Here is a 25,328-nt window from a genome sequence, read left to right on the forward strand (position 1 = left end):
TTCTTCTAAAGTGGAGACATGCTTCCTGGAAGTCTGACTACTTGATAGAATTTTCAGGCCTAGCAAATTCCAACAATTAAAATAAGATAGAGAGTAGAAAGTAAACTCATTTCACAGAGATCATTTCAATAGCCTCTATCTGCTAATGAATCTAGTCACTGCCAATGGGAGTTTGGGTCTACAATGTTAAACACTACTTTTCCCAAGCAAGATATGTTCATACTGGCATCCCACATAAATAAAGGTAACTGCAAAGAACTTGACTTAGGAATGAAAAAATCTAATGCACAACTACATGAGGAATAACTAGCTAGATGCTAATACTGCTGAAGAGGATCTGGAAATTATAGTGGATCACAAATTGAATGAGTCATAATGCAGATGCAAACAAGGCTAATATTCTGGGGTGTATTAACAGGAGTTTTGTCAGTAAGAGACAGGAGATAATTGTCCCACTCTGTTTGACACTGGGAAGGCCTCAGCTGGAATACTGTGTCCAATTCTGGATGCTGTATTTTAGGAAAGATATGGACAAATTAGAGTCCATAGGACATCAACAGAAATGATAGCTTTAGAAAATCTGATCTAGGAGGAAAGGTTAAAAAAAAAAACTAGGTGTGTTTAGTCTTGATAAAAAGAGGACAGTGGGAACCCAATAAATCTTCAAACATGCTAAGGGCTGTTATAAGGAGGATGGTGATCAATTGTCCTCCATGTTCACTGAAGGTAGGACAAGAAATAATGGGTTTAATCTGCAGCGAGGGAGATTTAGGCTATATATTAGGAAAAACTTTCTAACTATAAGGGTAATTAAGCTCTGGAAAAGGATTCCAAGGGAGACTGTAGAACCCCCATAATTGGAGGTTTTTAAGAACAGGTTGGCTAAACACCAGTTGGTGACGATCTAGGTTTACTTTGTCATTGCATTCAACTGACCTAAACTCATGCTATTTCTATTAGAGGTGTACTTTCATTTCCTATCTGAAACTTTGCTTGTAGTGTTGATTTAGAGAGTTAAATAGCTATAACATTGTCTTAATGGTGGCTGCTTCTAATTTGTAGATTAAACTATTAATTCTATATATTTGTGAAATAATCAAGGAGATCCTATCGGAATGAAAGCCATTAGAAAGTTGTAAGATACTGTAATGTTCCATTAGTGAGCCATCACAAAATGGTCTTAAAGTATGAAACTTGTTTAAAACTACAGTAATCATGAAACAGTAAGCCACTCAAACAAAATTACAAAATGAATTTATTCCAAAAGCATAAGGGAACGTTTACAGTTGAACAAGGTGGTGAACAGGTGTCTCCAAAAGAATTCACTGAATCAGAAATTGAGAATGAAAGGAGGGGGGAAACTAGCTATTTCTGAGGCAGCAAGAACTTTGCTGATGCTGCACACCGTCTCTGAAAAAAGATGTCTCAGAAGTTCTCATTCAAACTTCATTGAGCAAAGAAGCTGTTTGCATCCAGTGATTAGAATATAAATGTGCTTACAAATAGGCTTTGAAAATAATTAAGAAATCTTCAAATAATACAAATTATTGCCCTATGTGCAACATGCTGAATTTTCACCTGGAAATATAACATTGATCCCGTGCCTATTTTCAAAATGAAAGCTGAAGTTTAATTGCTCAGTTTCTTACTGAACATCTGAATTTAGCAAGTGTCTTGTAATCAGTAAAATAAGTTCAACTCAAGTGCTTATGGAATGTCCAAAGTTTACCATCACTGTTCCAAAGCTACACAAAAATCAAGTTTGGAGACAGCTTCTGTAGTTTTCCTGTTCTGGCCTTTTTTTTTTTTTTTTTTTTTTTTTTTAAAGGGCCAGTTTTCTACAGCATCTTGCACTATTTCCAGAAATGCAAATGCTGCATTCCTCAGGTTGCAGTGATAAATATCAGAGAATGTTAATGAAGACACCTGTGTCAGATTCACAAGCTATTCCTCACAAATACACATGAAACTAGTAGGAAAACATTACTTTTAGGCATTTGGTTTGGGGTACAGTCATCAAAATGTTGAAAATAAAAGTTAGGGAAATCTTCAACACTCTAAAGCCTAAGCTATTTTATGTCAACAGAATTTGTTAATATTTCTTCCTTCCCCACAACTTCTCTTTTTTTTACTATAACCACACCTTTTACAATGTTCAATCTTTTAAGAATGACCTGAGGAGAAAGTAAAAAAAAGTGGTGAAAATAAGTTGGGGGGCGGGGAAGACAACGACCAAACCTCTGTGCCATATCTGCTCTTAAATAAAGTTGTATGTACTGGGTGTCCACTGTTAAATCAAAATCTTAGGTTACCACGAAGAACAAACTAGTACAGAGACTTTAATTCTCCACCTGAATCAAACAACATAGCTGGATTTTTTTCAGTGGTACCCAAAATAAAATTTTATTTGTGTATTTTTAAAATGCAGTTGGTATTGTTTAAAAAAAAATTTCAAGTGCCAACCACCCCAGAAATCTTCAAACGCACAGGAAAGAGCCAGGCCATTGCTGCTGTCCAACTCCTATCTATGAAGCTTAATCATTGCATCTGACTTTTCCCACTCCTAAAGTACTTCTAGTTTGTTTTTTTTAAACCTGTTTTACTGAAATTTCAGGGCATATGCATACATATTCATAGTGAACATTAAAAACCCATTTGCAAAACACCACTTTTGCATTACAATTTAGGGAGAAGAGTAATTTGTACAAAAACAAAAACATCACATTCTCCACAACTTTAAGTTAAATGATTGCTTCATGCTACAAGCAAAAATGTGTATTTCCATGTTACAGACTTTAATAATCCAGCATTTGTCTGAATAGTCAACGATTCTGTTAAAGAGTAAATAAATGGTAATTTAATAATGGTACTCTTCTCCACATATTGCAAGATACTGTTACAGATGAGGAAAGGATTACTGCAGCTATCAGTCTTAATGGACGTGTACCTTTGTAGTCATCCCTTTCCATTATTTTATTTATAAACTCAATTACAATATACTTTTAGTTGAGTAATAGCTGATTTTTAGGTTAATATACAAACTGTCAAGATGTAGTTTCAGATAAAACATCTATGCTGTTTTCCAATTCTGAATAAACCCTGAAGACACTTCTAAAATAACTCAAAATTGCTGACTAATCATCCAAAAATACAGTTGTAGTTTCACTATGGACAAGTTTGTAGTCCGTTAGAAAAGTAGATCATACATACAAAGGTATAAAGAACATTTAAGTCAGTCTTTAGCAGAAGGCAGTCCTTGAAGGGATACAGTACTCCAGGCAATCCTTTGATGAGCACTACTTTCACTTTTACTGGTGTTTTACCCCATAATGGCTCTGGAGAATGCAATGGTCCGTTCAGTAGATTCTTCCTCGACTGCGATTACCTCGTCCTCCCCAGCCTCTCCCTCGGCCACCCCGGAAACCACCTCTCTGCTCTGAAAATAAATGCAAACGTTTATCTAATACAGGTCTCTGGTATTTGAATAGCAGATTAAAAATGAAATTGCAATAATATCATGCCTGTTACAGTTGTTCTATTATTTTAGGTACAATTATCTGGGCTAACCCCATCTACGCAACAGTACTTAAAACCTTCTGACAAGACTATAGTATATTAGTATAGTATAGTATAGTATATTGGTTCGAAAGGTTCTCTATCAGTTTTATTAAGAGTTTTTATTGCCTATCCATCATAACATATCTCAAACACTGACTTCAAATGGGACTAATCACATACTTAAAATTAAGTATATACTTAAGTGTTTTGTTGTATTGGTACCTTAATGTTTTCAGTTTAAGGCTCCAACGCCACTGGAAGAACCAGAAGATATAAATGAACGGTTTGTACGGTGGAGTCAGTTTTTCATTTAGCTCCATTAAGAGTAAGTTTGATCTCACTGGAAGAACCAAAGTGTCTCTCAAGATTTTTCAGGCTTCCGTTATCTAGAGTCTGATCCCAGTGGAAGCCTTAATACATCAAAATGTTTTAGACCCCTACTATTTTTACCTCCCTTTGTAATAGTTATTAATATTGAGCCTTTAAAATTACATTAAGCTTAACTTTACAAAGGGAAGGACAGAACTTTGGATATTTAAAATTAGACATATTTGAATGAGGAACTCAAAGTTTACCATCCTCAGCGGATCCTGCACTAGCACAGGGACAAATCAGATTAATAGAATCATTACCAGCTATAATTTCTAAAATGATATTAAAAGTTAAAACAGCCTGTAGCCCTAAAGGTCTGCCTATCATGTCTAAAATTGGAGATGACAAAAATTACAATATTGGAGATAACAGAACATTATTTTAAATAATAATATAATGTGGAATTTTAGCTTTTAAACAATTTAATCCCCAGATCTGCAAGAGACCAGTGGCTGCTAAAATTATGTTGCAAAGTTGCTTAGTTATTAGGCTGGTAAACTTATCCTATTACTAGACCAGTGATTAAAATATATATATATTATATTCCATGTAATAGATACAATTACATGGAAAAATCATGACAGCAAATTCTGGATCATCTGAGGATCTGGAAAGGAACTTGCTTAACTGACATCCTTCCCAGAGGGGTATAATTCACACTGCAAGGTTCTTCCAAACTCTCCAACTCACCATAAGAAAAGCTGCCCAGGTTGCTACTGTATTTCCCACTGGGTGGGTTGTATATTTGCCTGGCATCTCTTTTCGGTCCTGCTGGAGCCTTCTTCGGTGGTGAACTTGAGGTTGTATCTTCACTAGTTCTTTTTTGACTACAAAGGCAAGAAAATATAAAGAGGTCTTTGAAAGATGCTGCACTATCTCCGAGGTAATAAGTACAGACACAGTATGCTCAGCCCCACTGATTAGTGTTTATAAGCCAGCAGAGCAGTTAATGGAAAATGGTATTGTAGAGCCTTCCTAAAAGACGGATCCTCATTTTGATTAAATTTTCTACTGTATCATCCCAGCAAGTCTTGACACCTTATACCATTCGCCAACAACTAGAGCTGCTATGTGGCTCATAGGATGGCAAACTGGACCCTGAGACTATCACTTATGCACAATGACTGCAAGGTACTATTATGCAGTTATAACCTTAATTCTCTCTAAGCTTTTTGCATGCAAATCTTTGTTTTATAGATCCTGCTGACCAACACACACTGACATGTTATTGAACATCACAAAATAAAGATTCCACGACGTATGTATGTAATAACATCACATTAAGCAAGATTTCCTGGTAACTCTTACCCTGCGTCAGCCTTCTGTACAGGTTTCCAGGACAGCGTAACTGTGCTTTTGTAAGAAGGGGGAATGTGAAAAAGGTCCTAAAGAAACAAAATTGTGGACATTTTACCATAAAATGAAGTCCACGCCAATAACACTACATAATATTACCTATATTATGAGTCTGTATTAATCATACTTCCCTATTTCCCTCACCTCCTTCAAACAAGCTCTTTAAAACCAAAGATGACTTAAGTCCTAGGATCCAGCAACAAGAATTACCTGGATGAACCACTTAAAAAGTTCAGCCACTTTATTCCATGCACTCTAATATGAAATTCTAATTTTGTATTAACAGAAGTATCTCATGCTATGATTCTGCACAATACATTAACATGTGTACTGTACATTACTACAATGAATTACAATGGCTCCTGTTTGGATCTCTGCTATCCCCACCACGGTGCTAAGCAGCAGCATGGGAATGAGCAAGAATTGGCTCACACTAGAGTTCCTGTGATGTTATTGATATAAACTGGGACTATATAGAACATGGTTTGCAACCAAGGCCCTGTAGTGGCACCAAATCTTATGTAAAGGGGGTCATACAAGGTGTCTAAGACCAGGTTATAGGTTGCTTGTTATGATTACGCTGTCTGTATCATTTTGTAGTTGAAGTTATGAGTATTGGCTGTATACTGTCTGTATTTCAAATTTGTGCTGTATTTCTGGGGAAAATCCCAGACAAGTGGGTGTTAGCTCTGCCTAGCCTGCTTGATGGCCCATTAAGGACCATCAGCTACACAACTGACCCATTGAGAGGAGGCAGATACGCCCTGTAACTCAGCAGGTGTGCAGGAACTTGCCCATGTGACTGCAGACTCCATTTTGCTGTAATTTTCCACAGTAAGAACAAAGAAGTGTTCTTACACCTGGAAGAGCCTATATAAGGCTGATGCCTCATCTCCATCTTGTCTTCAATCCTGCTTCTTACCTCTGGAAGGACTTTGCTACAAGCTGAAGCTCTACACAAGGGACTAATGACCCATCCCAGCTGAGGATGTACTCCAGAGACTTGATTTGAACCTGCAGTTTACTCCATCACTGCTACAAGCCTGAACTAAGAACTTTGCCATTACTGTATGTAATTGATTCCATTTAACCAATTCTAGCTCTCAGCTCTACCTTTTTCCCCTTTATGAATAAACCTTTAGATTTTAGATTCTAAAGGATTGGCAACAGCGTGATTTGTGAGTAAGATCTGATGTGTATATTGACCTGGGTCTGGGGCTTGATTCTTTGGGATCAAGAGAACTATTTTCTTTTATTGGGGTGTTGGTTTTCATAACCATTCATCCTCAGGACGAGTGGCACTGGTGGTGATACTGGGAGACTGGAGTGTCTAAGGAAATTGCTTGTGTGACTTGTGGTTAGCCAGTGGGGTGAAACCGAAGTCATTTTTGTCTGGCTGGTTTGGTTTGCCTTAGAGGTGGAAAAACCCCAGCCTTGGGCTGTAACTGCCCTGTTTGAGCAACTGATCCTGAATTGGCACTCTCAGTTGAGTGCCATGGTAGGAACTTTGAAGGGAAAGTATAATCAAAACAATTTGCTTTAAAAACATTACATTAAACCTCAAGTCAACATTTCAGGGATATATTTCAAAGTATAGATACCAAAGAATGGAATGTTACGAGGCAAGACTTGCTTAATCCTTAACTTGCTTTTATGCTTAAATATACTGTAAACTCCATCAAACCTGCTGAAATCAGACACAGCAAGTAAATCCTAAACTGAACATCATTGTTATAGTACAATTGGCCCAAATTTCTGATCAAAATGACACTGCAAAGGACAACTGACCCATTATAGTGTTTTTTAAAGTAAATCTTCCCCTCATGATACTGAAACATCAATATACTGGCCTACAAACAAACAAAGGGCTGCAACACTTAAAATTCCAGCTCCTCAGCAGGATAATCCACCCAATTCAAGGTGGCTGGATGTCATGATAATAATGCCACAAACTTTATACCGTGAGCAGGTAGAGTACTGAAATGGATTTCAGTCACCCAGTCACTGTTACTTTCAATTCAATAAGTTTTTTGTTTAGTAATTTCCATTGTTAGTTGCTAACATGTAGCTCCAGAGAGTTCACAAAGGAAATGTACTTGCATGATAGCAGGGGAGCACTCATCTCCTCAGACCAGGAAATTAACAAAAACTTAAGGGAAGAAGTTTAACGTAGTGCCAATGCTGAATTTGATTTATTCCATGGTAGAGATGACAGTGCAGTGTCTTGACAATAAAATTTGATCCCCATCTGGGAAATTTCTCAATAGCTCTCTGTTCCTGAGCCTTCCTTTTTAGAGATCCTTCTGTTACAGACCTGTTCCATACTTAGACATAACAGAAGATTTAAGGCTTACCTTGATTAAAACATTGATGTTATTAGTTATTTTCAAGGCAACCACTTTAATTTTGTTCTGCAAAACAGGAAAAATACAGCAATTTTAATTCCAGCTATTTTAGTAATTTGAGATTACATCAGATGCATTTAGTGAAGACAGAAGTACTGGAATTTTACTGCACACTTTCTAATAAGTTTCTATGGCCTTGATGAGAGATCTATGGCACATTTCTATAAATGACTTAGCTGTTACAATATTTAATTCTCAGTAATTTTGCATTCAATGAAATTCAATTGGCTACAGAATTCCAGGATCTCCAATTTCCTTCCATTCTTTGTTCAATACATTTAGCAGTCTCATTCAAAACGAGATGTATGGCGTGTAACTAGGCCAAACAGACAATCTGTGGGTGAACAAAACACTACTATAATCTGAAAACCAAAGCTCAACTGTGACCTGTTGCATCTAGCTGCATGTGGTTGTGGCTTAGAACTGTCCCTCATCTCCAGAAATGGCATCTGGATAGATTACACTACCAGTCATGCAACCACTCCATGTATCTATCTGCCACCCATTCAGGCTTGCAATACAAACCCAGTCAAGAGAGCGTAACTGAAGCAAATGCAAGAACTAAGGGATGTTCAACAGTAGCAGCCCAGCAAAAACCTTTTGCAGAAAACTCTCCATCACTGTCTTGTTTCAATATGCAAGGAAGACTGGCCAGGATCAGGCATAACTACTGAATAATCAGATACTGACTTAGGAAGCTAGCACCACTGGTTTGTTGTATGTGGAGTAACATTGCTTCTGAAATCCATGATTGGTACTGCAATAGATGGGAAACTTAACTGCTTAGAGAACTACAAGACTGTCACATTAACAAGCCCAGGACACTGAACATTGCTTTCTGGTATAAAGTGTTGGCAAACTGCCTTTATTTAAAAAAAAATAATAAAAAATTAAGGCTAATGCTTCTGAAAGTGACTGACGGCACTGGTTAGAGACAAGCAACAGTACAATGATGTACTATGCCAGCTTCCCGCCGCAGCTCTGCTAAACCAATTCAATCTTATCTGTTGCCCCCACTGTCCTAGTGCTTGGCCACTGTACAGCTCTGTTATGAGCCTCAGTCCCAATCTGCTGCACTCCCTGCTAAACAGTGCACCCCAGTCCTGATTTCCAGCACCCTTTGGCACTGCGGCCCTGTGCCGTCACACAGCTCTTTCAGCCTCCTTGACTACTGACCTGCAACGCAGTTGGTACTCCAAACCTGGACATGGCCAATGGCACCTAATTTAGTACTTTTGTAGTACTGACAAATATTAATAACAAATTTGAGTTGAAACTCATTTGCACATGAGAATTGAACCTGGGTCTGTAGAAGTAAGAGAATGGTGCATTCATACATGCTGTCATCTAGCACTTACTAAATCTAGAAAACATTTTTCACTTTCCAGACCACAAAACAAAGTTTATTCAAACTACAAGAGCTTTCTCGCTTCTAAAATACTTGCTATCAGCTGTACTGATAGTATTTGCCTGAAAGGCAGTGTCAATCTACATTCATTTAGTAGGCTTAAGCAGTGTAGTGAGTCATTTCCCAATATCATTCAGTTAGTCATCTAACCAAAAAAGGATAGCATTTATAATGGTTTGCAATAGCTATTTCTGTAGAATCGATAAGAGAACTGTTCCTGGGGAATACATACCTCTTCTGTTTTTAAGGCTTCACCTGTTTTTCCTTGAAGTGCCAGACGAAGCTGCCGTATATAAACCTGCAACCCTCGGGCAAAATACTGTAGCCTAACAGAAAAAAGAGTTTAAGTATTTAATGAACCCCAGCCAAGCCAAGCACAAAACTTCACACATTCCTGTAAAATAAAACCACAAGCAAAAGGAAAACCGTGATAGGACAAGAGGTTTTTTTAATTTTTAAATAAATGCTGAATATATTTTTCAACCAGTTCATTATTTTACTTACTAATCTGATTTATTCTTCTCCTGCACCCAAACAATTCAGCAGAGGAAGGATCAATAATATTCTACATTGACACTTCCAATATGCCCATTCCAGCTAGGTTTGCAGCTAAGTGATCATTCCAGTCTCTCGTACATTACCTGATTTTGAAGTCTTTCAATTTCTCTGCATTGAGCTTGGACGTGAGGAAGTCTGGAAGCTTTCGCCCCAGCTGATGAAAGCTATACAACAAACACTCCACATAGCTGAACTGCAACTTGGGCTCTTCACTGCCAGCATTTTCCCCATTCTCTGCTTCCTCTGGAGGGAGTGGCATGTACTCCTGATGAACACCAAGCAGAATAGATAAATGAGACACTTTCACTCACCTGTTCCCTTTTCTCCACTCTTTGCATCTTACCCACATTCACAAGAGGGCATGGCTATGAAAATTAAAACTTCAAAATAGGAAATGAACAGCATTACAAAATCAGTTAGCTAAACATGTAAGCAGGTTAGCAGTCTAATTATTTAACAGTTTCTCTTGAATATATGATCGTACAAAACTCCTCTGTAAAGTCAGTGTTTGGAAACAGCCAGTCCAGCAAACATCTAATTTATTAGTACCACTCTGTGCATTGTTGGATTGCAAGGAGGACCATTTTTCTATAGGCTCTGCTGCAGTCTTGTACAGACTCCAACACAACTAGTTTAAGCTACATTACATAGGGCCTTATCTATTCTGACAATTCTAACAGTCTTCCTTCATTGCACTAGCTCCATGTTACTATCATTTGTTTGCAGGCCAGTGCAGATTAGCAACCAACACTTTTATCAGCATCTCAGCTATACCTGCTCTGAGCCAGTAAGCGTCTGTGGTAGCCCTGCCACTACTGCTAGCACTGACAGATTTTAAGATCATCATACGAACACAAACAATACTACTTTCTTCAACTTAGATCAAAAATGGTGTGTAGAGAAATCATCCAGCTCCGCAATGCTACTGAGAGATTCAAAGTGGGCAGAGATCTTTGCACTTATTTGAACAGAAGAGTAACCAGGGGTAACTACCTTTACAACAGAAAGGGACCAAAGATAAATGGGTAATAAGCTACTGAAGGTCACTCACTTTGAGGAGTGCATTTTTTATTATTGTATCACAGCAAAAGTCTGCCTTACCAGTAATTTATCAAAAAGCTTCTTCAAGTTTGATTCTAACTTTTCCATGTCACCACAAAACGAACTCATTTCAGCGAGGAGTTTCAATACCTACAAATAAGAACAGCTCTTGGTAAAGCTAAGAGTTATAATCACATGGTTGCATAATTTTAAATAAAAGTGGATTGCAACATTAACATGGCTTCTTCAGCATATTGCAACATTCAATTGCCAGAAACAGCAATCATGATTTTGGAAAGTCTATAAAATACAACTCATCCCAGGTGAGGACATTTTACCTTTAATGCAGGCTTTAAGTAGCAGAGATTTGTAGAGAACTAATGAAAATTAACATGTGACAGTAATATTTGTACATGTATTTTAACAATTATTATGCAGTGAGTGCCAGACTAAGCTTGTCTGAATCTCCTGTCTGCAATCTGCCAGATGTTCATTCAAGCCTCCTTCCTCAATGCATTTAAGTCCTCCTAAAGCTACACTCCCCTCCAGGATGCCCACAAGAAGTGACACAATAAAAATAATGAATATAAAAAAGGTATTCGAGTTATTCCCTCATGGCTTCTCAGTGAATCTTATCTATCTGGATCTGCCTTTCAGCTTGTAAAATCTTTCAGGCAGAAATTTTTCACTTTTTGTTTGTTTTTTTTGCACAGCACAAGCACATTGCTGACAAAGTAGTAACTCTGAGGGGGCTATTTGGAAGACAATGTGAAGGAACAGCAACAGCTTGGAGAGTTGAGAGAGATCACCATATGACTAATGACTATAGTCATTATTCCTCTTAATTAGGGTAAGGGTTTTGCTTTCTGTATTTACTCTTAGGCATTAGAAGGAAGGTTCTGCTCAACACAGCTCCATCAGCTGGTACAGTGCTATGGTCTTTCCTCACATTATTAACTGAAAGAGCCACAGAAGAGTAGACCAGCACATTGCTGGAAAACACACTGTAGTTTTTACCATCCCAGAGAGTTATGCAGAGAAACATTCACTTCTGGAACAGGCACTATGATGTGTATGTTTGAGGTTTATTAGCTCTTACAGGCTTAGCTTACCTCTAACTGGATATCAAGGCCCTCCACTGGACTAGTCAGGGAACTGAGGTTTGGTAACACATGCTCACAGAAGTAAGTCACAAACCTTGTAGAATGAACATTTTTCTGTAAAAGGTCAGAAAGACACTAAGGTTACTGTAGAAGTCTGATTTAATTTATCCCCACCTTCCCTGCCCAATGGACACCCATCATTTTGCTACCCCTTAGCCAATTTCCCCCCTCAAAACACACGGGCCCTTCCAGCTAAGAGTGGTGCCTAGGCTACAGGGGATTTTGATAAAATTGCATATGCTTATTTTTTCCTATCTATAACAGTTCCATTTCCCTGAAAATAGGCCTTAAACTACTGCAATATGTCTGGCAGTGGACTGAGTTAATCAATATATAAATTTAAACCCATCAGTAGAACATTTGTCTATTGGACTCTGTGCTCTCACTTCTGCAATATTCCTAACCCTCACTGAGAATGGAGCAAGAGGGTGAGCTTAAGATTCAAACCCAGCTCTCTCTCGACAGCAGATAGTGCTAGGTCAGCCCAGTGGATATGGGGTATGTATAATTAATAGTATACCTGGCAAATATTCACTTTTTATGTCTAAAGAGGGGATTGGTACAAGATTCCAAAGTCTGAGCAAAAAAAAAAAAAAAAAAAGACACAACCCAGGAACTTTTGCAAGGACTCATCCTACTCTGGTTGTGTAAGTGTCAGTATTTTAAAAAGAAGTTATTAACCTATTTCTGAAGTTAGGCTGAAGCCTCCTTTCAAAGTCGTAATCTGTGTCTGATATAGTTGAGAGATGGAGCTTTCACTTGGCTAGAAATCCCTGCCCATGACCTTAAATCCTGCCTTTATCTTATAATGACTTTCCCTTGCAAGACTGGGGCAAAAGCTGACAAAACTTTTGAACACAAGATGTCTCAGAAGTTGCTCAGTTCCTCCTGTGCTATAGATACAAAAAGAAAAACACCATATTTTCCTTTAACAGACTGTCAAAATCTCCTGGAGTGGAGGAGTGCATCAAAAACAGTTAAATCAGTGCAAGGGTTAGAATTTCAGAGGCTTCTCCATTTTGCAAGTTGGGGAACTAGGGTTCAGAGATTAAATAACCTACCAAAGATCACCAAGGAGGTCTGTGATACTGCCACAAATAAAATCCAGTGCCTTAACCACAAGGACATACTTCATTTCTCATACCCCTCTTATAATGTTGAGTTGTGATGTTTTCCCCCCGATTCTGAAAGAGTAGTTCCTAAAAACTACACTGGGCACACAGAGCCAATGCAACAGAACTGCCCATCTGCCAGGGATGCTAACAAAGAGCAAAAAGAATGGTATTGAAAGCATTCTGTAACCATGGAAGAAAGTTATGTTTACTAAATTAAGCCTAGAAGTTGCTGAGCACGGAGTTTATTAGAGAGAGAGCTCCTAGAGTCAAGTTGGTAAAATTATCTTCCAAAACCAATAAAGAAAATTTCAATTCTCTCAGCTAACACACCAAGACAAATACCACATATGCTGATGAACAAAAGTGGGAGACTGAGACATCATTCACATCAAATTCTTCAATTTGTGAGAAAGCAGGAACTTAGGGAAGACACAAAAGTTTACAAATCTGAATGGAACTTCTCCAGAACAGATCAGTCCATAATACATGTAAGACTTAGGTCAGTGAGACTGCTGACTATAAGTCACAGCTATGCAATCACTCTGACACAATTAGTCATGATGTTAAAGACATTAGTCAGTAACTTTAATATGGTACTAACTATACAAAAGGAAAGAAATACACACTGAGAAGAGTGGCACTGCCTGTCGAGTGCATTGCAAGAGTCTGTCCACACAATCTGGATCGGATGGATTGAAGGTTTGCTCCAGGTCAGCTTGTTCAGCCACGAGTTCCACCAGTTGCTGCCTCCCGCTCACTGTCTGTAAGCTTTTTAAGCCAGATAATATCTTCATGAAAAGGACAAATTCCTCACCTGTCACATCTTCAAGGACCTTAAAATAAAAGCAGAAAACAAAATCCCACTGAGGCAATTTGCAATACCCGTCTCCTATTACACTTAATGTGGTGAATAGCGCTGTTATCCAATAGTTCAGTTTTAGCTTCCTGCATTTTAAAAAATGGGAAAACATAAAGTATCTCTGTATATGCCTCTGGGTTAAAGTAACTTGAGGGTCACACAGACAGAAATGTCATCAAATTGAGCGTAGGACCTCACTTTGCTCAGCCAATTTTTAAATATCAAGTGTCCTTAGATTACTAACAAAAACTTAATGCCTAAAACTGAAAGAACTTTAACCATGTAATTTACTTCTTATTGTTTGGTTGGTTTTCTTGATTTTTGCATTTCTCTCAGTCTGGACAATGAAAATAGATTATAAACAAAAGTGGAAAAAAGAGTTACTTTCGCATTCACACGTTAACATAATGCTGTAATATCTGGGTTGCAAACATAGCAGGGTAATCACAGAATCATGTATACATGCCATAACGTGCATGGCGTTTTAAATAATTAAATACTGGAAACATTTCTATTACAAAAAAAGCTGATTTAACAAAACCTAAATCTGGAGTGAAATACAACACTTACCTTCTTTGATTCAGTTAATATGAGCTCCTCTACTTCCTTTGTTAGCACCTCCTCAGGCAGGGTCTTGAGTTTTGTAGAGAGGAACTTGATGGCTCGTTCTCTCACAATATCCTCTCCCTGAAGAATCTGACTGAACAAGCCTCCCAGTGTCCCTGAAATGCAAACAAAATTCAATTAACGCAAACCATTCAACAATTTTATAATTATGATATACAGTAAGAAGAAAACTACTTTCCAAATTGGAAAAGCTCCAGAACTTATTTTAAAATTACTAGTTTTAGAAACAAGGTAAACATACAGCACAGCAGAACACATAGCTCTTAAAGGGAGAGATCATGCCTCCTGTATATTTGCATATCAAATAACATATTTCGGGTGCCACTCTATTACAAAGTTGTAAGGGATCTGTATTTATATAAGACAAGCAGCTCAAGATCTCTGACACAGAACAGCAAGTAATAACATTTGCTTAAAATTCTACACTACCCTGCAGCAGATAATACAAGTACCATTCCTGATCTCGCTCCTTGATACTTACCAATGACTGGTGAGCTTTAAACAATTAAAACATTATATATAAAAGAGTCTGTTCTTTACCTTTAGCATCCATCTTAAATATACTTAGCAGAGCATTGTTCACCAAGTTGAATTCTGCAGAATCATCTAAGGGAGAGAAAATTCAAAGTCACGTATCTTTCTGAAATGCTGAAGTAAGGGCAAGAATAAAAGGTCAAAAGAATACTCCATCATAATACAAAAAGGTTTCTGCTCCTGACATCTGGTTACAAAGAGCAAATCACTACAGAGTTTAAATGTTTAACAAATATTTCCTGTCATCTTGACAGTGAAGATACAAAATAGAAATGAAAAAATAAATTTCACCAATAGAAAGCTTTAAAAACCAGAGTCACAAACTTTTGTAAATTAATTATCGTAACTAAATATTTTGGTTAGCTGAAGAGATGGTTAAACCAGTAGTAACCAAAGTGATACCAACTGATATATTAATGATACATTTTTTTTTTACAGATTTACTTTAGAATAAGTTTGAAGTTCTCCAGTGCTTTCCAAATAGGAAGCAAATTCTCTCTCTCTTATTTTGTATCAAATAGGACTTCTGCTGCAAAGTGGCATCAAAATGCATGTCCCTTCTGAAAGGCAACCTTTCCCATTTATTGACTAAGAGAGACTAAAATAGTGCATTTACAAAATAACTCTGAACATTTAGTAAATATTTAGCTCTCTATAAAGCCACTAGGGTTTTCTTTTTGAACATAAACTAATGTATATTGTATATGAAATACTGAATGATGTTAAACATTTTAATTTACTGTGCACTGAAAATGTGAAAGTTTAAATTGTGCCAAAGAAGATAAATCCATTGGTCTTTCAGAGCCTTTAGGAAATAAATGATCCCCATGGATACTTGATTCAAGACAGATCCAGGGCACCAATATATGAAAAGTTCATTAGCTCTTGTATTGAGGGAAAGGGTAGTCCAGGCCATGGAAAGCTGGACAAAAATATTGAGATAATTTAATGCAGAATGACTTACAGTTAAGATAATCAGTCACTTCCCAGCAGAACTGGAGGCTAGCATATTTGCACTACAGATATGAGATGTGAATGAAAGGGGAAAAGAAATGGAGCAAAAACAGGACATGAAGACAACGGTGGCAAATTGCTACATAACAAGCTAATGAATCAATAGAGGAAGAATTCAGTTTTTACAAGGGTAACTCTCTTCAACTAAACCAGCCACAAACATACATGTAACAGAAGCACATGGCAGCAGGAAATAGGCAAGGAAATCATCAGTACATGTTACCTGACTGCAGAAGCTGGGTCAGTATGTCAGCCACCCGGGGAAGATTATCTCCTGTGGCAAACTGAGGCAGCTCCTTGATTGCTTGGCGTCGGATCTGTCAAAATGAAATACTGTCATCATCTGAACAGAAGAGTCAAAATCTTAGCACATAATTACAGGAAGAGTAAGACTGCACTGATTCTAAAAAGGTTCAGAAGAAAAACAGCTAAATGAGATAAAAAACACGTGTTTGATATCTAAGCCAACAAAGAGTTAGATGATTTAGTGTGTGACTTCTCCTACCTTTTACTTCCTGTAGCATCCCTGAATTAAATGCTGAACTCAGATTTTCTGAATTGCATATGCTGATGTAAACTGCAAAACCCATGTGAGGTTTTTGATTTATTTAACTCTGCTGTGCCATTAGTTCCATACCAAAAAGTCTCTGCCCCAGCTATTAATCAGACATTAGTGACAGCTCAAACTTCAACATCTGTGGTTGGGTTGGAGAAGTCTCATGAACAGATATTTGAGATTATAAAATAACTATGATTTCATCTTGAGCCTAATATTTTTGGGCAAATGCCATTTTAATCATTCCTTTGAACATTTACATAAAAAAAATTACTAACTGATCAAAACCTCATGAACAAATTTGTATTAAAAAATAATACAACTTCCATCCTTTATTTGATCATTTTCGACCACTTCTAGATAGTTATTATTGGCTAAAACAGAAAAGGACCGGTTAGTTGTTAGTGTACGAGAGTCAGAAATAGTGGGGTTTATTCCTAGCACAGCTGATACTTCCTGTCTGACCTTGTGCAAATCACCTAGGTCTGATTTCCAGAGGTGCTTAGCCTATAGAACTTGCATCAAAGCAAATTGAAGTTGTGGGTGCTGAGGACTGCTGGAAAATCAGGTCTTCGATTTTTTTTTTTGTCTCTCATGTTTCCAATGTGTAAATGTAAAATGGGAGAAATATTTCCTTACCTCCCTGAGAAGATGAAAGGCTTAATAAATGTAAAGTACTTTTTTATATTAAAGTGTTAGGGATATGAAAAATATTTTTAATTCAGTCTCTGGCTAGAGAATTTTTTCCTGTAATTAGAAAGAGTCGAGTCACAAGGGATAGTGAAGAAAGAAACCCAAGGAAGATTTATCTGGTGATAGAAGATGAGTCCAATTACAATGTGTTCTACAGACATTATTTGCGTTATAAGCATTATCAATGAGCTAAGTGACATGCATCTGTAGGAATCAGCTTATTTCACCCAAAGTGATCAGAATTGTTTTGACTGAAACAAGAGGAAGGCACTAACGTATTGTTAGTTTAATTATAATTTTATGACACACAGACATAATATGCTTGGAAACATATGGACACTGAAGTCCAATTTTTTGCAAGAAAATACTTATATAAAATGGGAAAGGAATAAAAGGGAGCACAAAATAAGACTTAATATAGCAGCTTGCTACAAAATGTCCAGCATATATCCTTACAGAAACATCTTCATCCTCACAGAGGTCCAGTTGGGCATTGATAGCTGAATCAGCCAGCTCAGGGAAATGTTTGAAGAACTTTGGAATAAACTGTGCTGCTAGTCTCTTCTCCTTGGCACCTCCCTTTACGCCATCCAATATCACCTGATAAGCATCTTTATGCTAGAAGAAAAGACAGACTATATAAAGCAGGATCTACTTTGGATTTCCCTAGGACCAAGAAAGGACTTTTTACTCTCAGTTACACTTCACTTTCACCATTAATACAGCAACCAATTTGCAAAAAGTTCATGTATGTTAATGATAAATTAACCAGACCATAATTTGCTTTGACATAACTGTGTTGACTACTAAACAAACAAACAAAATTATTGATCAAAAAATAAAGGCTTCATTTAATGAAAAAAATTACTGTCCAAACCACCAATAAGGTAGGAAATGGATTATGGTATTCTACTACTTTTGAGACAGTGGCAAAATTTCCACTGACTTCAGTGAGAGATCAGGCCCTTAATAGACAATTGGACCAATAAATCACCTTCTGTTCAGCTGAATAATGTTAAATATTTATACTATCTAAAAGCCAAATGTTACAATCAGATCTACATGAGCAGACCCTTACACAAGCAGGGTCACAATGAAGTTGACAGAGTTCCACATGATTATCAGGGTTCTATGACAGGATCGGAACCTGGAAGCCTACTATCTAGACAGGAAGGAATTAATTGTAAAAGATAGAAAGAACTACAATAATTAGTTTCTCTCTCAGATGCCGTTTGACATTTGATCTTTCACCTGGCCTTGCCAAGGCATTTTTTTTTTAAATTAATCTAGGAAGCCAGGAAATTATACTGAGATGCTTTTCTTTTCATGCCCTAAAGATGACTGCTGGCCAGAACTGGACCAGCAATCTCTCTCTCTCCAAATTATACATCTGTAAGTGACAGTAGTAGACAGATGAATAATCATATTGGTCTTATACAAATATCGTTCCTACCACTTGTCTTTTAAATAAACTATTGTACATAATTTCTATATTTGGAAATAAGTTTCCCCTGACCAGTAATCCCTCAATTATTATGCACCAGTTGTCATTTACTTACTTTGGCTATTTTCATTTTCACTCCTACATCTGCTTAGCTGTTCATTGCACACAGGCCCAGATCCTGCAAGCTCCTCTGCACATGCTTAACTCTACTTAGTTACATGAAGTTACGCAGGATTGAAACCTTAAAATGCTAGCAGAATTTTCCCAAAAACATACTATAACTGGAACAAAAAAATCAGATCATTTTATTCTAAAGAAAATGAACTGAATTCTATTTTTAACACACTGCTTTCCTCACTGTTGCAGAAAGGATGCTTTACCCAACACAGCCTATTCTGGATGGCAATAATACATTTTAAAAAATGCAAGACATATCTTTTTTCTTTTTATGACTGCCACAAGTTTATCTGGGCCAAACACCGATCAAGGCAGGTCTGTTTTCTGAGACTGCGTTAATAACTCAAACTCCAGAACACCACATTTGAAACAGAGCCCCAGGCCTGACAAGCAGAAGGGAGCTTCAAGGAACAGATTTTTCACAGGTGATGGCTACCCACAGCTCCCACTAAAACCGAACAGGAGCAGTGGTCGCTACGCACTTCTGGAAGTCAGGCCTTCCACCTCCTGGGGAAACGCTGGCTACAAAACCCTTTTACGCCTGAGATCAAAGCGGCGTGTAACAAATACAAGGTCGAGTCCCCTCCGACTGAACCAGGCCAGGTCTCAGCAACAGCAAATGGCCTGGGGGGAGCCAGGCTTTCACCGCTAACGCCACTGGCCCAGGCTGACGCTTGGGCGGCGTGAGCAATATTTTAATCAGTTACTGTTTTGCTTAACCCGCTGCCCGCCAAGCTGCTCAGCCTCGGGCCGATCCCCGCCCCCTCAGCCTCAGCCAGCCGCTTCCCTAACCGCCGCCCGCTCCAGGCCTGCCTCCCGCAGCTTCCCCCCGCCCGGGAGCCGCCGCACGCGAGCCCGGGGCTTTACAGGGCCCTGCAGGCCGCGGCCGGGACCCACCTGCCCCGCGGTCTCGGTGGCATCGGCCAGGATCCCATAGTTGCGGTAAAGCTCCTCCACGGTCGGCATCGTGCGGCGGGGGCCGGAGCTGGAACGAGGCCGCCGCGGCTCAGGGATGCTTCCCCTGCGGCTGCTGCTCGGGCGTCTACAGCCACGGACGCTGCGGTTGCTGCGACTGCTACCGCCCAGCGAACAGCTCCGCGCCTCCCGCGGCAGCGACCCCTGCAGGCGCGGTGGACTCACTGCGGCCGGGCGAGGGAGCGCGGAGCCGCCGAGGAAGCCGGACTGGGGACTGGCAAGGCGGGCCGCCCCCTGCGCAGCGCTGCAGGCTGGGGCAGCTGAGCTGCTGCTGGGCCCGCTACTCTCCCAGGCGCAGACCCTTGCCCTTCCCGTGCCAATGGCGCCTCGACCACATGAACCCTGCAGTGACCCCTGGCAGAGCCTGTGGCCACCGTCAGCCCTGCCCGGTGCCTGTCCTCTGATCGCTTCGGGGTACCGCAGCGATGGACTTAGCCCCAGCTGCTACCCCGGGGTGTCATTAGCCAGCACGATAGACTTAGCCCCAGCTGCTACCCCGGGGTGTCATTAGCCAGCACGATGGACTTAGCCCCAGCTGCTACCCTGGGGTGTCATTAGCCAGCACGGCCTTGTCCACACACAGACCCAGAAAGTCCGACATGATTGCTCAATTGACCCAGCATGGTGCTGACAGTCATTTGGTTCACTGATCTATCCAGTAAGCTACATCTTTGCTACTGAAATCAACCCACATACCAGGATCTTTTCTCCTATTATTTACAGCATGAGCAGGTTCAGTCTCTGACACATCCACACCTTCTAGAACAAGGTCTGTTTTACCACCAGGAGTAGGATGATCAGTTACAGTTTCTGATTTCCTGGCATTATTTTGATCTAGGTTAGTAGGACATCCCCCTGGTTTAGGTGGGGATAAGTAATAAAAAGAGAACAGAAAAACGGGGGAAGGGTGTGTAGTGGAGTGTAAGGAAGCCTAACAAAGTTCTGATTTTTCCCATGATCACTACTACTTCAATGCTTTTTTTGAAATATCAAATATCAAATCTTTTTTTTTTAAATCTCAATTTTTTTGGTGCCCCCTTCTTTGCTGGTGCCCTAAGCATGCGCTTAGTCTGCCTATTGGGTAATCCAGCCCTACCAGCACCCATGATGCTGGGGCTCAGCCCTGGCACAAATCAAGCACTGTAGCTAAACCAAAAAAAGCTGCTGCACTACGATCCACCTATCAGTTGGAGACTATCTAGAGGGCACATGGCTCCATTCCTGCAGCTACTGGGACCTGGGAGATGGAGAACTCTGTGGAGAAATTCCAGACAGTCCAGCATGCAATAGCCTGTCTGCTGAGTAATGGGTTAGTGAGAACATATCAGGCTAATGAGAATACCAATGCTTCCTTCACACTGTCGATTTGAGTCCTGAACATGCACCCTCAATACCTTCTACTTAAAAACCAGGAAAAAAATTCTCACACACAAACTTTTAAATGGGGTCAGGGTTGCAGGTGATCAAAAGTGCAGCTGTTCAGCAATGCCCTATACTTCTTATCCCCTTCCAGAACATGAACTTGTTTCCCCACGTTCACATACCCAACTAAGCCACACCATACCTATGCCCACCTGAGCACCAGTTCTGCATCCTTACTTATACAGTTCAATGAGCCCTCACTGGTCTCTCGGCAGCATGATTGTAGTGAGGAGCACTGGCAACTAGTTTTCAGAGATGACACTGGACAAAGAACCTATATATGGCGAAGGTACTGTGGTCTTGAGGGATTTCTGAATACAAGAAAAGAAAGGGAGGAGGGACAGAGAATAAAAATAAACTTTAAAGAAAAAAACAAGGGAAAACAAACACTTAAAAAGTTAGCAGAAAAATTAACTAAGATATTAATTAGAAGGAAAGTGGAAATAAAATTAAAGTGGGAAAAGAAATAGAGGAAAAAACCAAAGGGGATAGAACATGTTCATTTTTTAATTATTTAGTAGAAAACTGACCAATTAAAAAGGCGCTGAAATGTTTTATGATTACATAAAATCAAGCAACATTTTAAATGCTTATACAATTCTAACAGCTCCTTCCACAGAGAAAATCTATACATGCACATACAGGCATAACGCATCTAATAAATAGAGGGAAACTCTGGAACAATCATATGGGACACAAGAGATATTGCCTAATCTGTTTGGTCCTAGTAGAAGGCTGTGATTTTGGAGCTCAAAGTCCACATCAACCCTAGTGTGATCTTTCAAGTAATTGAGTCTCTTGTCTGGATGGATTCACTACCTGGCTCTGCATGCACATATAAATACATGACAGAGACAAGTATGTGAAGTTTTATCTTTTATTAGACCAACTATTGGTAGTGGTAGATACAAGTTTTTATGTGTCTCAGAGCTCTTCCTCAGATCTGAAGAAGGTAAGATTGTCTAAGCTAAATACAAGGTGGGACCGATTGTTAAACATAAGGGATTCACACTGTGGCACTCTGGAACCCTCATATTCATCTCTGTCATAGAATTATGATATATTTCATACAAAGCATGCCATGTAGGATATCATACGAAAGGTTATGATCTGAGGGGTTCGGAGTGTGGGAGGGGGCTCTGGGCTGAGGCATGGGATTGGTGTGTGGGAGGGGGTGAGGGGTTTGGGCTCCGGGAGGGAGTTTGGGTGTGGAAGGATGCTCAGGGCTGGGGCAGAGGGTTGGGCTGTGGGAAGGGATTGCGGGCTCCGGGAGGGAGTTTAGATGCAGGATGGGGCTCAGGGATGGGGCAGGAAGTTGAGGGGTGGTAGGCATGCAGGCTCTGGGGTGGCGCTTACCTGAGGCAGCTACTGGGAAGTGGCAACATGTCTCTCCAGCTCCTAGGCATTGGCACAGCCAGGGGATTCTGCAAGCTTTCCCTGCCCATGGCACTACCCTCGCAGTTCCCATTGGTTGTGGGAGCTGAGTAGGGAGCCTGCCAGCTCCGCACCATCTGGACTTTTAACGGCCCAGTTAGTGGTGTTGATCAGAGCTGCCAGGGTCCCTTTTAGACTGGACGCCGGGCAACCCTATGGGAAGACAAAGACTTGAATTGAAGAGACTAATCCCAGATATATAGGGGAAGCCTGTGTATTAAGAACTAGAACCTATCTGCAATATCCAGTGGGGTGAGAAAACTGTTTGATCCAAATACTGCCTAGTGTAATAAGTTTAAGTTTTAGATTGTGCACTTACCTTTTATTTTCTTTGGTAACTATCTCTGACCTTTTATGCTTACCACTTATAATTACTTAAAATCTATCTTCTGTAGTTAATAAATCTGTTTTATATTTTACCTAAAAGTGTGTTTCGCTTGAAGTGTTTGGGAAATCTCAGCTCAGTGTGTGCCCTCTCTATATCAAGGGTGGAGGCGGGGCAGACTGGGCAATGATCTTACACTGGTCAGGCTTCTGACGTGGGCAAGACGGTATAGTTCTGGCGTCCAAGGCTGGGGGCTTGGGAGACTTGCTGGTGCCTTTCTTGTGTGATTTGTGAGTGATTCAGGGAGCAGTCATGCAATCTAACTGGGTATGGGGCTCCACATCCTGTTGTGCAGAGTGATAATAGCACCAGGAGGGGTTTGATGTTTGTCACTAGCAAAGCACTATGCGAGACTGGAGAGTTAAAAGGACACAGTGATACCCTAGTTCCACATTGCATCGCAGGGATCCTGTCACACACACATACTGTAGGAGACCACTAAAATGAAGTGGGCAATTAAGGGTTAAGAGGCAGTAAGATGTATTACAAATTGTTCTAATGAGCCATAAAACCAGAGTCTCTGTTAAGCCCATGGTTTTTAGTGCCAAACAGAGTTATGAATTTAAGTTCCCAGGTTCATATTTTGAAGGTGTTATGCAGGTTTCCTTTGAACACAAGGGTTGAGAGGTCAGGTCTGGAGTGATCGCTTTTTGAAAAGTTCACCCATGATTGAATAGGTGTTTTTGTCTTTATCATTTTTCTCTGTGAGTTCATTTGAGACGGTATAAATACATGCACATATATGTACAATGTGCATGTCAATATCCTCACCTGTGTTATTAGTAACAGTGTAAATTAGAAAAACTGTGTTTTAAAACAGATACTGCATCCAATACATTCAGCTCTAGTTTACTTCTCACCATTGATGCTGTTCATTTCCTGTCTGCACTTGTCTCAGTTTAGCCAGTTTCATTTTCTGTTTCTAGTCATTTTCACTATCGGGTTCTCCAGCAAATCAAATGTCCACATGAGGAACATAATGCCTAAAGAGACAGGCAGATTATTAGACAGATGTAATTGAAAGGTTAGACAGGCAGACAAGTTCACTATCACAAATAAAAGTGCCTGAGTTCTCAACAGTGTAGGGAATGTTTAAGTAATTGTTCATTGACTTTTAAAAATATTTAATGGAAACATTTTGTAACTCTCTTGTCTTTCTTTTTTATAAACTAAATTTCAATCCTAAAGTACCTGACAGGACTGTGTCTATTGTAACAGGAAAAAAAAATTGGCCAAATCATCCTTATCTCCACTAGATGGCACTAAGCGTTCCTGGTGGTTTCTCTCCTTGTCCCCAGACTATGCAGACCACAGAAAATTGAGTCGCAACAGCCAGTGTCTTTGCAGGCAATGAGGGAAGCATGCATCGATTAGGCTCAAATGGCCTGTAAAATGTAACAAAAGGTAAAGGTGGCAGCAGCAGCAGCAACTTCCCCATATCCCATGAGGCTTGTCATCCTGCTGATTTCAGAGGAACTTTGAAATGAAAGAGGGTTCACCCTTACAAACACAGCCTAAGGCCAGACTAAGCAAAACGGAGGACATTTTCTTCACCTATTCTTTCCAATAGGTTGAAACTTGCATTCTATGGCATTCTGAAGCACTGGCCTCTGCCTCCAGAGATGATGGTGCATTATTTATATAGTGTCACACAGTAAGGCTGTAACAAACATAACCATGGACGTAAATGTTTAGCTATGGATTGCTGTTTATATATGTTTTCCTATATATGATTACATGACATGTGTCATGGTTACAGGGCTGGATGCCCTTCTGACCCCTCTCTGGTCTCTGAGTGCACCTCTGTGGTCCAAGCCTTGTGTGTTTACCTTTCCTGGGGTTCCAGAGTACCAGTCATGTTAGTCTGTATCCGCAAAAAGAACAGGAGTACTTGTGGCAGCTTAGAGACTAACAAATTTATTTCAGCATAAGCTTTCGTGGGCTACAGCTCACTTCTTCGGATGCACAGAATGGAACACCTATTCAAGTGACACCATTATAGGACCTATTCACATCAGCCATGCCATCAGGGGGCTCGTTCACCTGCACATCTGCCAGTGTGATATATGCCATCATGTGCCAGCAATGCCCCTCTGCCATGTACATTGGCCAAATCGGACAGTCTCTGTGCAAAAGAATAAATGGACACAAATCTGACATCAGGAATCATAACATTCAAAAATCAGTGGGAGAACACTTCAACCTCTCTAACCACTCAGTGACAGATTTGAA

At 39.7% G+C, this 25,328-nt stretch overlaps 1 protein-coding gene across 1 annotated transcript; it reads right to left on the bottom strand.

Annotated features, from left to right (window-relative positions):
* Positions 1-1,237: 1,237 nt before the first annotated feature.
* Positions 1,238-19,976, bottom strand: API5 (apoptosis inhibitor 5). The gene is made up of 14 exons (XM_030560003.1): positions 19,778-19,976; positions 17,716-17,877; positions 16,234-16,327; positions 15,003-15,068; positions 14,406-14,557; positions 13,603-13,809; positions 11,811-11,915; positions 10,759-10,848; positions 9,741-9,922; positions 9,332-9,425; positions 7,641-7,697; positions 5,239-5,315; positions 4,621-4,757; positions 1,238-3,436 (listed from the first exon to the last, which is right to left on the bottom strand). The coding sequence occupies exons 1-14, from the start codon at positions 19,844-19,846 to the stop codon at positions 3,357-3,359; spliced, it is 1,572 nt and encodes a 523-aa protein (XP_030415863.1). The 5' UTR covers positions 19,847-19,976; the 3' UTR covers positions 1,238-3,356.
* Positions 19,977-25,328: the final 5,352 nt, after the last annotated feature.

This window comes from Gopherus evgoodei, chromosome 4 (genome assembly GCF_007399415.2).
Source record: "Gopherus evgoodei ecotype Sinaloan lineage chromosome 4, rGopEvg1_v1.p, whole genome shotgun sequence".
Lineage (NCBI taxonomy): Eukaryota > Metazoa > Chordata > Testudines > Testudinidae > Gopherus > Gopherus evgoodei.